Source organism: Plectropomus leopardus, chromosome 19, assembly GCF_026936395.1.
Source record: "Plectropomus leopardus strain MGB_pleo_1.0 chromosome 19, ASM2693639v1, whole genome shotgun sequence".
NCBI classification, from domain to species: domain Eukaryota; kingdom Metazoa; phylum Chordata; class Actinopteri; order Perciformes; family Serranidae; genus Plectropomus; species Plectropomus leopardus.
Window position 1 is genome coordinate 15,118,001 of NC_142194.1, and position 14,437 is coordinate 15,132,437.

General features: G+C 37.1%; 1 protein-coding gene across 2 annotated transcripts in view; it reads right to left on the reverse strand.

Annotated features, from left to right (window-relative positions):
* Positions 1-14,437, reverse strand: part of LOC121959055 (protocadherin-15-like) — a 398,851-nt gene that overhangs the window by 57,663 nt on the left and 326,751 nt on the right. For both annotated transcript variants that reach the window (XM_088069675.1, XM_088069674.1), the window contains exons 27-28: positions 5,694-5,803; positions 3,956-4,096 (exon numbers count right to left, since the gene is read on the reverse strand). In XM_088069675.1, the coding sequence (XP_087925801.1) occupies positions 3,956-4,096; positions 5,694-5,803 (251 nt within the window). The remainder of the gene's footprint in view (positions 1-3,955; positions 4,097-5,693; positions 5,804-14,437) is intronic.

The following is a 14,437-nucleotide window of genomic DNA, read 5'->3' on the forward strand; positions in this document are numbered from 1 at the left end:
CCATCATATCGTATAATGTCTATGTTACAGAGGTCTCTTGGACCACAATCTATCTCTAATGATTGGCTGTTACTGCAAGTCCCAATATCTTCTTTCTATTTATATCCTCTGACTGGAAATTCTTGCAGAGCACCAACAAAATTAATCACACACTAGGGGAGTGAGTTTAAATGTATGATCTGACCACTTAACTTCTGTTTGCACTGATTTTAATTGCTTGTTTTTATTACTGATACATGAATATGGTACCACATTTGGTTGATTTGCTTTGGTAGTTTGTATCTTGAATGTCGCTTTTTCTATTTATATATTTGCTTCGATGATTGATTGTTTTTTGTATCTTTTATTAACGGTATTTGATTGTTTTTTTTATCTTTATATTAAGCATCATTATAAATGAGGGCCACACCCCAATGATTTTCTTGAATTTAAATAAAAGTAATAACAATAATTTTCTATCATGTATATACAGTATAATGTCACAATGTCTGACTTTCATGTCAAATGTGGCTAGTTTCAAATAATTAGGTAAACAAATGAAAACGTAATCCTTGTGAGAAAAAAAACCTCAGGCTTCAGAACTTTCTTTATACCATGTTTCCAGTGTTTGTGTAAACTAATGAGTCAAGCTGACATCAGCTAGTGACTGATTTCTTTATATTCATATAATTAGCTCCATATCTTCATACCTCCACGCTAACATATCTTAGTAGGACCCCTGTAAGTTTGAAAAAGCATTCTTTGGTATTATCTTTGAGAGTATCTGAGCAATTTTTGAAGGATTATTTGCTTCACCTCCTGAGCTGACACAAGACAAATTCTGAAAATATGTATGAGGAGCTGTTGAATGTCTAGGGAGCCTGCAGCAGAGGTGACCCTGCTCTGAACCCTCTGATCGCATTTTTGAGATATACGCATCAAGAATCTTCACAGGTCATGACCATTGACAATATTGCAGTTGACATCAGGGCCTTTCAAAACTTAAAGTCTTCAAAAATACTTTTTATGGCAAGATTTAAAATGTAATTTTGTATCAACTGTACTATAAGGGCTACTTTGTATTATTCACACAAACTGACTGGAAAAATCTCATTTCATTGATCAAAAACAGATTAAATATTACTGTAATTTACTTGAGCTACAGATTCAGTACGACAAAACATTGTGCCAGTGAGCTTCCGTCATTCATATTCAGTGGCTGCAATGTGGAATGACTCACATTCAGTCTTATCTGTCCAAAAACAGGGAGTTGTAAATCACACCCACGTAAAACTGCAACACAATACATCAACCAAACTCTGTAAAAGGGTGAATCATGTGTCAGAAGGAAAGAACAAATCCCAGGATTGTGTGAACTGCTTAAGTTTTACTCCAAGAAAGACAAAAGAAAAAAAAAACACATTAAAAACTTTGGCACGTAAAAAGAAAAACGCAAACAAACAAGCAGATGCAAACATTAATCTTCTTATCTACAACAGCAATCGAGACACAATACCAAAACGTCTATTTACGATTCCAACCTTGACTTGAGTTAGAAAACCGGATTAACACATTGTTAGAATCTTATTGATTTGTTGCTTGATTAAAACGCGTACCAAAAATAATGGAAGGAGATTTGCTAATGACTACAATGATTTGTAGTTTTAATCCCTGCAGAATGCTTAAATTCAAATAGCTGGATGAAATGAGAACAGCATGTGGTAAACACTATAATTAAAGAAGAAAGAGGGAACCCGTGGAGCTGAGCATCAATTAAGGAGAACGCAGATATGTTGTGAAGGAAAGAGAAGAGAGAGAAATACCAGCAGATACAGACAGTTAGAAAAAAAAGGGCAGAGAAAAGAGACAGGAAATAAGAAAGACAGAGGGGAAAGAATGAGAGACTAATTAGAGCCATTTTCACTTCAGTGATAATTTCATTTTAAACCATAAAAACTTATTTTGGACGGTTTTTCCTCCCTTATGCAACTTGAGGAAATGTCATATTTGAATGGATTAAAATGAGGATAAAATTGAAAGAAAATTAGGATAGAGCAAACAAAGGGAGGAGTATGAAAATAAATCCTTTGAAAGACTAAAAGAATAAAACTATCTGAAAGCAGCGCAAGGAAACTATGCCTGGTAGAACTGAAAGGTAAACTGTGGAGGATTTTCTCATACAGACGTAGACTCATACAAACGTGACCCCTTTCAGTCATCACTTAAGACCCATTTAAAGTGTGTGATGGTCAAGGACACCAGTCAAGATGCACTTACAGTTTATATCAATGTCTGTAAAAACATAAACGCCTCACACACATCTTCTTTTTGGCAGTACTAAAGACTTACACAATCAGCACAGTTTCAAGGTGGGAAACCGAGATTAGTGTCACCAATTCAGCATCTGACCAAATGTCTCCCCCTCTGTCCCTGAGTTATGATGTCAAGTAATGGCCAGAAAAGTGTTTTAGTCAAACATCATGATATCACAGTTGACCTGTGACTTCTTGGATACAAAATGTCAGAACTTCATCATTATATCCTATTAAATATTTGTATGAAACATGAGTGTATAAATTCTTGAGTTATGGCCCAATGCATGTTTTATGAGGTCACCGTGACCTTGACCTTCGACCACCAGATTCTTATCAGTTCATCTTTGGATGTCTGTGTCATATATGAGGAAATTCCCCCAAGGCCATCTTCAGATATCAGATTCATGAGAGTGAGATGGATACAAGGTCACTTGACCTTTCACACCATATTCTGATTAGCTCAGTGATGAATTCACATGAACATTTGTGCCAAATTTGAAGAAATTCCCTCAAACTGTTCTTGAGATATTGCGTCTAAGAGGAGGCCATAAATATTGAGGATACATCACGGAAAGAAATGTAAGTAAAGCAGGGCAGCAAATCATGTGTCCGCTTTCAGTTATTACAGTATAACAGTAAATGACAGTCTCTGCATTGTACAACTATCAGGAGGGATGAGAACTGATAACATTTTATTTAGATATCAGCCGAGCTCTACTGTAAGTCGCACTGTGCAGCGACATATAATGAAATGAAGCCACGCTTTGATCCATTTCTTCCTCTCTGCTATGACTCCTTGTTGCAAGTTTCCAGCAGTGCAGACGCATGAGTTTGACGTCGCTGTTAAACAATGCTCAGCTGTCAGAAAAACATGCCAGCATCTAAAAGATCAATAAGCTCGGTGGCAAACAATTCTGATGGATCATTTTAAATCTCTACCTTTAAGGCTGCGCTTAGATCACAGCAGGTTTAATACAATTTAACAATGACTTGACCTGCATAGATCATTCTGAGCCTTTGTTTGGAACAGAGTATTTGGGGGAAAGTTACAGCTTTACAGATAAAATCAACAATCTTCCAAACTGCGCACCAGCTTCATTTGCCCAACTTGATATTTAAAAGATAAATTCTGGGCAATTTCAAAATGTGCATATTATGTATGTAGGAACTGTGATAGCCAAGAAGACACAAATTTAGAAGAAAAAGGAAAGGCAAGCATTTAAAAATGACAACGGCGAAGAGACAAAAGTGGTGTAGCCTACAGGTTAGATAGACACCTGAGAGAGGAAAAGGCTGTTTGAAAGGTAACAACAGCAGCTGAGGCCCAATATAACATGTCTTCCGAGACATAATTGTATAGACAAGGTGAAGGGTTGAAGACAACTTGTGCAAGGTACAAGTAGAGAGAGCTCCGGAGAGAATGAGAGTGAGAGAGAGATAAGTCTGTGTGAGAGAGAGCTAAAGCCTGTGGCAAGTTTATCTTAATATCATGAAGTGGGTGATGAACTGTTATTTTTTAATCCGTCTGTGTGTGTGTGTGTGTGTGTGTGTATAATTAGAGAGGAGAAGATCTGTGAAATTTGCAGTGATGCAACCTGATGTCAAATGTTAGTCCTGTAATCTTGGAGGAGGAGAGTTCATAAACACAACCACGCACTTACTCTTAGAGGGAACTCGAAGGTTAGATGACACCACTCTCATGGAGTCTGCTTCTACCTTCAGAACGTAGGTGGAGTTGGCCTCGTAGTCCAGGGGCTTGGCGGTGGAAATCACTCCTGTCGTTTCATTTAATGCAAACACACCTGGAGACACAGAGAGATAAAGAAAGACGGCGAGAGCGGGGGAGGTAGGATGAAAGAAACAGAGAGCAAAATATAGGAGAGAAAGGTCAAATAGGGAGACACAGGGATTTTCTTTTACTCTTTTTATAAAGCCGTTGGATAGTGAGAGGAGTTTTATGGTGTATAGTTTTACAGAAGGAAAAAGGAAGTGTTTGTAAAGGAGGTATTCTGAACAATGTTTAAATAAAGAAGCATTATCAAATCACAGAGAAAAAAACAAGCAACCTAATTTTAAAACTATTACTCTTGGGCCCCATTTACACTTGACATTTCAAGTGTTTGAGAAATTCAAGGCGCAATTTGTTACTCTTTTGTTTACCCTTCACCGCATCTAATCTGAGATCAGGTCTTGTTTTACCAGACTAAATGCAAGTCAAGGTAGGCCCAGTCTAGATGATGGTGTTAATGCACCCAAACACAGCTGTGTGTTTATGGCCCAACAACACCAGAATAAAAGGAACTAGTAGAGCTGAGCAGTTTAGCCACAATAACAGTTACATGCATTCTATGTTTTACAGATAACAACAGATAAAAAGCTCACCACACAAAGAACACTTTTCATGATGAAGATACTTCCAAATGACAAGGCAGTACAAAATGTAAACAAGACTTTGGTGTATCGTTTCTCAATCATGTTTTCATTCAGATTTCAGTATTTGCACTGAAATTCAAATGAAATTTCAGTGCAAATACAAGTACCACTACCATAGAGTACAGACCATGCTGGTGGCCATTTCTACAATCCCCGGGAGTGAAACATTTACGGTTAAACATCTACATTGGGCTGACACATCCATTCACACCTTTTCAAAACCTGGGTAGAATTAGTCATAAACTGTTTTCTGAACGACTTTGTGAGTTCTGGGCAAGTGGGTCTGAATCTGTCTCTAAAGCACTTCACCTTGGTTTAGTGTAAATTTGAGTGCGGCTTGAGATGTGACCCTGACACGGATCCGAGAGAGTAGTAACCGAGCCCGACCAAAGCCTGACATGCACACTTTTTTTTTTTTTTAATGTCTGAACCTGAACCAGATGCAGATAATCTAAGGGAAATAAATGGCGTCTTGCTGAACTGCAGTTGAAAACACACACTTTGATGCCTTTGGTGCCACTTTGTCGACTACAAACATAGCCAGGAACTGGTTGGTTGGTTAGGGTATAGTGTCAAGTAGACCAAACCAAACCCGAATACTCTTATGAAAATATATGTCTGAACCTGGCCTATCGTGTCTTGTCGGGATTGTGCCATGGATCCACACTCTAGTGTGAATGTGTTATGAGTTATTCAAAATCCCTCATTTCATAGAAGTGATTTCTGTAATTTGGGAGAAAATAACAAAGATGGTGTTTCTGTTGAATCACACATGTCCACTGTTGCTCTGTCTCCATGCAGCTAATGGCTTTGTACAGAGACTTGTGCTAATAACAGCTGCTAATACGCTAAAAACCACACACTTAATGGTATAAGTGAACTAGATACTTTATCAGTGGTCAGACCAGGCAGTGAATCCAGCCAACTCCACAAGTGACAACAGGCACCACTCTTAAGTACACTCACCTCCCTGGTTGCCTTCAACGATGGAGTAGATGATAGTTTGATTGACAGCAGCGGCCATGATGGCTCCCACCGGTGTTCCAACAGCAGCCTCCTCGCTCACTGGTGGAAACCTGGGAATGGATCAGTCAGTCAATATCAATTGATAAGAAAATTAAATATGTATATGTTGACTTTGGGCCCACTTCCTCACAAGAGTCGACTGCAATTTGGCAAGTTATATACAAGTGAGAGTTGCATCTGTCAAACATGTCCAAATATTTTACTCCTTCATGCTGACAGCTCTCTGTACCTTGACTTAACCCCAAAAGATACAAGTGTTTGTCACACTCAAAGAGCTACTTAGAGGGTATGGCAATCCGGTAGGAAGTTGTTCTTGTGTTTAGAGATAAAGTGAGAGCTGGCTGCTAAACAGCAACCTTTTAAAGTTGATCATGCACAGGTTCACTTCACCACAAAAATTAGTTCCTTCTGCATTTAAATTTCTGACAACCAAGATCATCACTGCATTGCTGTTGTCCAGTCGACTGTCAGTTGTTGGATGTTGAATGTAAGTCTTAACTCAAAACATGTACATGCTTAATTATCCTGTGTGCCGCTTTATCTTAATATTGTTTTTCTTAACCATTATACATATTATATCTTGACATTATATTTTTAAAAAATATTTTAAGGTGCTGATTAACATCAGGCAAGGGACAACCAATAGAAAACTAGCTCCCCAGCTAACTCAGGTTTATTTACATTTGTTTCCATGTGGATTAATGTACAGTGATGTGCATGTACATTGTAATGTACATTATTGAATGAAATCACATATTACAAAACAGTCAAAATGGTTAAAGCATTTCAAGACAGTCTCACAACTTACACACACTTACATGAATTGAGTCCAGTGTCTGGCTAAAAGTGACAAAATAATTCAACTGGAGTTTTCTTTTGGAAAAAAAAGGCTGATAATAATTAGGGCTGCAACTGAGAATCTTTTAATTGTCAGAAAATTGTGAAACATGGCCCATTGTCATTTCCCTGAGCCTGTGGCTATGTCTTCAAATAATATTTCAAGAAATATTCAGTTTACTGCTATTTGAAACAGACAAAGGCAAAACACGTGAGAAGCTGGGGCCCGGGATTGTCTTAAATTTGTGCTCGAGAGAAATATTTAACAATTCATACAAATAGTTACTGATTCATTTTCTGTAGACCAACTAGCAGATTAACAAACAAATTGTTTCAGCTCTCACTTATATAAACCATACATGACTTGAGTTAATATATGAAAACATACCAACATACACAGCCCCTGCATGGTCCTTTAAGATGGTGTACACTGTGTTTGGATAAAACCCGGTCTGATCCAGTACATTTGGAACAGTGTGTCTGACAGGCCCTATTAGTGGCCTGAGCCAGGCAGTAAAATTACACCATCAACAGCTTTCAAAGAGAACTCAAGCATGGTCTTGTTTTTGTCCACCTGCTTCTCAGTGCATGTGGTGGGCAGTTTTCCCTGCTTACAACCCTGACAGATTTTCTCAGAATCTGGCAACTCTCAAATTTCCAGCAGATTTCGCTCCATTAAATAAACCCAGTCCAGTCATTAGGCCAACCGTCACAGCTGGCTAAACATTAAAACATGGGCTACCAACTGGCTAAGCTATCAAGTAATCACAACGTGATGAATGGGACTGTTGGGGAGTGAGCAAGAGAGAGAGAGAGTAAGTGAGTGTGTGTGTGTTTGAACAGATTTTAACTTCCAGCCCAGTCCACTGCACTTTTAACCACCTGTTCTACCAAAACACCCAAAACAAGCAAATATGTAATAAACTTGAAGTTTAACGAATTAATATAGATTTAAATGGGGGAAAATGTGTTGTCATAACTTCAAGAGCTTTAAATAGCAGCAGCTGAAGTAAATCTCCACATATATATATATATATATATATATATATATATATATATATAGCATATATTGGGGATTTCTGCCTATTGAAGATGGAATACATTGGGGCTATTTAGTTTTTTATGTATTTATAAAGCTGTGTGTATGCCTGACTTTTACAGGCACAAACCTCACCTCATTTCCACGGACAGTTCACCATAAATGGATGTAGAAACACCCTTAAACCATCATTTGTATATTGACACATGCGCCCCTCAACTATTCATTATACCGGTCAGGGAGAGATACAGTAAAGACAGTGTAATTTCACCAACAGTGTTGCATTCATCACATTTCTGTAAATTACTGTCCCAGTGAAATCTTGATCGTCATTAGTATTAAATGTCAGAAGGATCAATGATTCATTCATGGCCGTCATTTGGAAACTAAAATGCTCCACATGATTGAATCAAATGATCACCAACAGTGAGATGAATGTTAACAAAAATATTGCTGAAATGTATTATTCATAAATAATTTAACATCAACTTATAAACGAGTCTCTGATTGACATTTTGCAGAATGCATTGTAAGCTGCAAAAAATTTAAAAAAAAACAATCAGTGAGCAACCTTTAAACATTGTTTTCCATCTCTAAATTTATAGTTAATCTCCCTCTTATCATATTACCCGCAGCTATCTCAGATAAAACTGTGTGTATGCCTGCTCTGAAGAACGCGTGAGGTGTGCAAATTCTCCCTCGCACATACCTCCTTTATAAATACCAGTTTATGTTTGGGAGAAGGCATGCGCATGGTTTTTGTGCGTACACATCACTTTTACATCTACCCCTAGATGAAGATCTCAAGTCCCTGTCTCCTTCTCCCACATTCAGGTTGATTCCTCATTATTTTAAACCCCTATGCCACCTGGAGACTCCTAAAATGTATCTTATTTTGTAATCAGCAAAGAGCCAAACCTGTGCCGCATGAAAGTCTGTGGAAAAAGAAAATCGTTAATGTTCTCAGACATTGATATTCATGAATGAAAGACAGAAAATGATCTCATTCACAACCTCTTCAATTTTCAACTTTTCAAATTATACAGAATGGGACTGTAATAGGATTCAAGAGCAGAAGCGTTATGAACTCACCCAACGTGAAAATGAATGTATTTCTATGGTCATTCACATTGTGCACTCGGAACAGAAAATGAAAAACATCAAGTCTGCAGCTATGTAGTTTAGTTGCAGCAGTACAAAATATATACATCAATGAATTTGGGCTTGTTTTGTAGTAGTGCAATAACTTATAAACATGAAATTATTTCATTCCACTCCACTTGCTGAAGGATTTTGCTCTTACTCTGCGATTGCCCTACGTCTTTCCAACTAAAATTACAATTTCCCCCTTACACCCAATACATTCATGTCTAGTACATTTTTCCTCCTGCATCCATATCTCCTCTTTCCTTCATCTTTCCCTCCCTTCCTCCCTCCTCCCCCCTCTTCCCTTAGGCAGCTGCTTCCAGCCAACATCCCAGCAGACCGCAGTTACAATTGTTATCCATTCCTCCATCCCTCCTTCTCCACAATGGCCGTTTGACAGGGGTGAAGGAGCACAATTGAGAAGGTGCCCACACACACACACACACACACGCACGCACGCACGCACACATCCGTGAGCTGAAGCACCAGACTTTTTGCACACAAACAATACAATCATGACGGCATATGCAACTACTTTTGGAAGCACAACAGGCATATACAGGCATAAAGATGCACACAAGCTCCCATACACATGTATAGTGCATGGCATAGCACGCACACCTGCGTGTGTGCACACACACGCACGCACACACACACACACACACACACACACACACACACACACACACACACACACACACAGAGCTCATTATCAACCCTTATCCCCCTCCTGTGCTCTCTAATCATTGCTGTCCTAACTACAGCAAGCTGGGCTGATACTGATAACAGACACACACACACACACACACATACAGGCGAACATGAATAATAGGGGACTATCTAAGTGTACTATCCAAGAGGGAACCTTTATTAGCAGTCATTTTAAAAATACAAAACTAGAATTGAAAATTTACTTTTGAGGTCTTCTTTCACAATATTACTGCAAATGTGATTTTTACAATTTTTAAAGAAATTGCCAAGAGGGGACCTGAAGCCTTGAGCGACGCCTGCCCTATCAAAGGGGGACATCCATATACTGCAGTCAAACTGGTTTATCCTGGTTCTCTCACCTATAGAGTGCTTCTTTTTCACTAAAACTTCATTTGTATCTTTAAAAATGGGTATGTAAACTTTATTGCTTGCAATATATCAACATTTTTTGTGATAATAAATATTACAGAAATAATACTTGCCAAAGCAAAGTATATCTTTTAAAGAAGGCTCCCATAATCCTGTGAATTCAGTTTTATCTTACTATTTACTGTTAATAACTTTATTGTTGTCTTTGTTTTATATATGTATATATATATATATATATATATATATATATATATGTATATGTATATTTAGACCAGACCAATTGTAACTACCAATGTATCACCAAAAATTCAGAAAAATAAATCTATAAACAGTAACATTATACATAAAATGATCAGCAATATAATTACTTATTTTAATAAATAATATATTTATTTTAATTAGTTAATCACTATAAAATGATTTAACACAAGTCTGTGACTAATCTCTTAAAAGCTGTTTGCTTCCAAAAGAAAGAAATCAAACTGTGACATGACAGATGAGCTCAGGTCCAGAGAAGTCAGTATGCTTTCTGGATTTTGTTGAATCTGGCTTTCACTTAGCATAGTAGAGTCTTAAAATTGCATTTATAGATGCAGTGATGAACTGTGTTCACTGTCAGTGGTTTTCAGTGTCCCCAAGCTCATTTTGTGATATCATGTTGGTATTTAATGGTGCAGCTTTTATGGGTCAAAGGTCATGGCCATTCATTTTTGGTTTTTAGCCTTGTCCCTTTTTATGCAGAGATTTCTCAAGGTTCTCTAAATCTTTTCATGCTATTATGGCAGATAGTTAATGGATTTGAACAGCAAATATCTTGTTTTGTAATGTATTCCTTTTGTGTTCACAATAGTTTTTCAGTGATGGATGAAACACCTGTGTTTGTTAGTGTATTTTTAGCATTATCTAATCTAGACCCCATTCAAAGATGTTTGTTTTTTAATGACTACAGTCTGTAACACATACTACACACACTGGCATGCAGCATTGTCACAGTGCACAGAGAGTGTGTGAAGTGAAAGGCACATAATAAATGTTACGATAAGTTCACAATGACACTCAGCTTTACAGGACTTTACATTCCAGTATTGTAAACTGAAACTTTTCTTTAGCACTAAAGTTTAACTGGTATGTTAGTGTTTTTGATGGCATTGAAATGGTGATGAGCCACCAACAACTCATCTCAAAACCATCACAACAGGATACACATTCATGAATGGGCCTTCATAAGTCGACTTCGTTTGCTGTACTCTTGAACTTTGCACTCTAAAAGAAAAAAATGTCCACACTCCATTTCCTTTTGTAAGAAAAACTAAAAAAGGAGTTTTAAATTAAAATTATGTAACATCAAACTTTGACTTGACCTTTAAAATTGTTCAATTTCCAAAATACTTACCTGACCAGTTTTCACAAGTAGTGAATGTCAATCAAGTTTTCAATATACTTGTGTTCTCAGTCTGTACTTAAAGAAATGCAACTTGTTTGTTGGTGCACATTACAGAAGAAGGTCCACCTTGAGTAGGATATAATGACATGAGTCCACTGTTGGCTGGTACATAATGTCACAAGTTCCTTCTTAGATAGCACGGAGTGACATTCACACTCAACCATGTAAAGGTTAATATACAAACATATTTAATAATACTTGTGAAAAAAAAAATCTCATCTGAATAATGTTACATTTCTTCTTCAAATATGATTTGTTAGTATGTTTGTGTAACAGAATATAAAGGCTCAACTTTAGTGGCTGGCTTAACCTTTTATGGTTTGATACTGTATTAATGGGAAATTATGCCCATTTCAAAATACATACATATTATTTCTATGATCTAAGGCAGTCTAAAAACATTAGTAAACATGGGCAACTCCCTCTCCCATATCCAAAAACTGGAGTGCTTGTGATGTCATGTGATATAAAGTGTAGAGTTGCTCCATTGATATGAAATTGTGTAAGATTTTCTAGATGACACTGAGAACAGCCAGAACAATGTTATAAGTATATGGGAACATTTTCTGTTACAGAACTGACAACACCAATATAATAAAGTTCATTTGGGTTTAAGGGATAACAAACATTCTGTTGGTCCCCAAAATTAGGCTCTCTCGATGAGCAGAAGGAGCAGCTCCAGACTTTATACTTCATGACATTACAAGTCTGAGACTTCTTTCTAGTGTCTAGATCAGAGATATCACACATACTGGCTGATCCCTTGGCCATGGAAAAACATACTGAATTCTACTTTAGATGTTCACCTTACAATGAAGGGTTTCCCAGAAAGGACCAAAACGTATAAAGGTCAGCAAATAGTATTTGCTGATTAATCATAAAATAGATTTATTATCAGACTTTACTGAAATTCCCATTAAGAGTTATTACAAGCACAGGATCTCTTTTACAATGTATGTGCGTGCTTTCAATTTATATGCATAAGAATGCATTTTCTTTTGTTGATCAACATTACAGAAAAAGGGCCACACACATATAGAATAAAGCTAATGGTGGTCCCAAGTTGGCTGGTACATAATGACACAAGTTCCCTTTTGGATAGGACAGAGTGATATTCACACTCCACCATAGATTAATGAAAAGAAATAGAAAGGTGCATTTTGTAAAGAGAAAAATATCTAATACAAAATGTATCTATTCAGTAAAGCTTCTCATTGTTTAGTAAATTGGCACCAGAAATGTTGCCATTGTAGCTTTTAAAATAAAGGCTATAATGTGAACACAATTATAACTTGTCTTAATATTCACTGTGACGTGACAGATGAGCTCAGGTCCGGGAAGTTGGCAGTGTTTCTGGATTTTGCTGATATCTGGCTTTACTTTGGTATAGTTAAGTCTTAATTTGCATTTATAGATACAGTGATAAACTGTGTCCACTGTCAGTGGTTTTTAGTGTCCCCAGCTCATTTTGTGATATCCTTCAGTCATGTTGGTATTTAATGCAGTGCAGCTTTATGGGTCAAAGGTCATGGCCATTCATTTTGGTTTTTAGCCTTGTCTCTTTATGTATTTCAAGGCTCCTTTTCATGCTATTATGATAGGTAATGGATTTGAACACCAAATATCTTGTTTTGTAATGTGTTCCATTGTGTTCAAAATGAATAGTTTTTAGTGATGGATGAAACACCTGTGTTTGTAAGTGTATTTTAGCATTATCTAATCTAGACCCCATTCAAAGATGTTTGTTTTTAATGACTACAGTCTATAACATATACTACACACACTGGCATGCAGCATTGTCACAGTGCACAAAGAGTGTGCATGAAGTGAAAGGCATAATAAATAATATAATAATACGATAAGTTCACAATGACACTCAGCTTTACAGGACTTTAAATTCCAGTATTGTGAACTAAAACCTTTCTTTAGCACTTAAAGTTTAACTGGTATGTTAGTGTTTTGATGGGCATTGAAATGGTGATGAGCCACCAACACCTCATCTCAAAACCATCACAGCAGGATACATTCTATGAATGGGGCCTTCACTAGTTATCTTCTGTTGACCCCATTCAAAGAGGTTTGTGCAACCCAGAACTAAGTTTTTATTATTGTTATATCTATTTTTGGTTGTTTTTGATAACTATAGTTGGTAACACACAGAGTTGTAAATTAGTTGGCAAATACAGGGCTGGTATACAGCATTGTCACTGCAGCACAGAGAGTGTGCATGAAGGCATGTGAGATTGCTAAAATAAGTTTACATTGACACTAGCTTTACAGGTCTTTACATTCCAGTGTTGTCAACTGAAACAACTCTTTAGCACTTAAAGTTTAACTAATGTTAATGTGTTTCTGATGGCCATTGCTAAAAAAATTCAGACAAACAGAGCCACTGAGAGCCAAGATGCCCTACTGCTTTAGAGGGCCACTAATAAATAATTACCTTTCAATTATTTCAGTGATATTACATACATGTGGTTATTATGTCACTTCCCAGCAGATGTTTCTTCACGTGAAAAACATGTTTAACTCCTTTTTTTGAATAGCTTGTAGTCAATTGTGCAATTGACGACAAATGTGGAATTCTGCTTGTATTTCTACTCTTTACAGTTTAACATTATCTTACTCAACATCCACTTGTTTAACACAAGAAAGAGGAAAGCCATGTTTCAGTCAGATACAACATCTAGGATATGAGAAGTAAGCAACCCTGAAGCCCAATGTGTAATGTCCTCACGCACCATAACGCACTCATCGTCAGCTAGAAGAAACCATCCCCGTGACTGCAGGGAATCAAGGCCTGACAGATTTTCTACAGGCTGACTTGCAGAGAATCAAACCCTCACCCACTGCAGGTCACTCACTTTCAGTGGCAGCAGTCTCCACTGTTCAACACTCAAAGTTAGGATCTGAGAATCATATGGGTGCTGGTCACTCCACCTCTTCAGTGTAGAAGAAATTACATATTTTTGTCCACTTCATCAACTGAAGGCCAAGTAAATATAAAAATATATCTATAAAACTGTGTGTGAATGTAATAAAGACAGATTGCTTTCTAAAGAATGCACAAAGCCATTGAATCAAATGTACATAGATCATACAGAGATGAATAACATTTTTTTTCACACATATGAATAC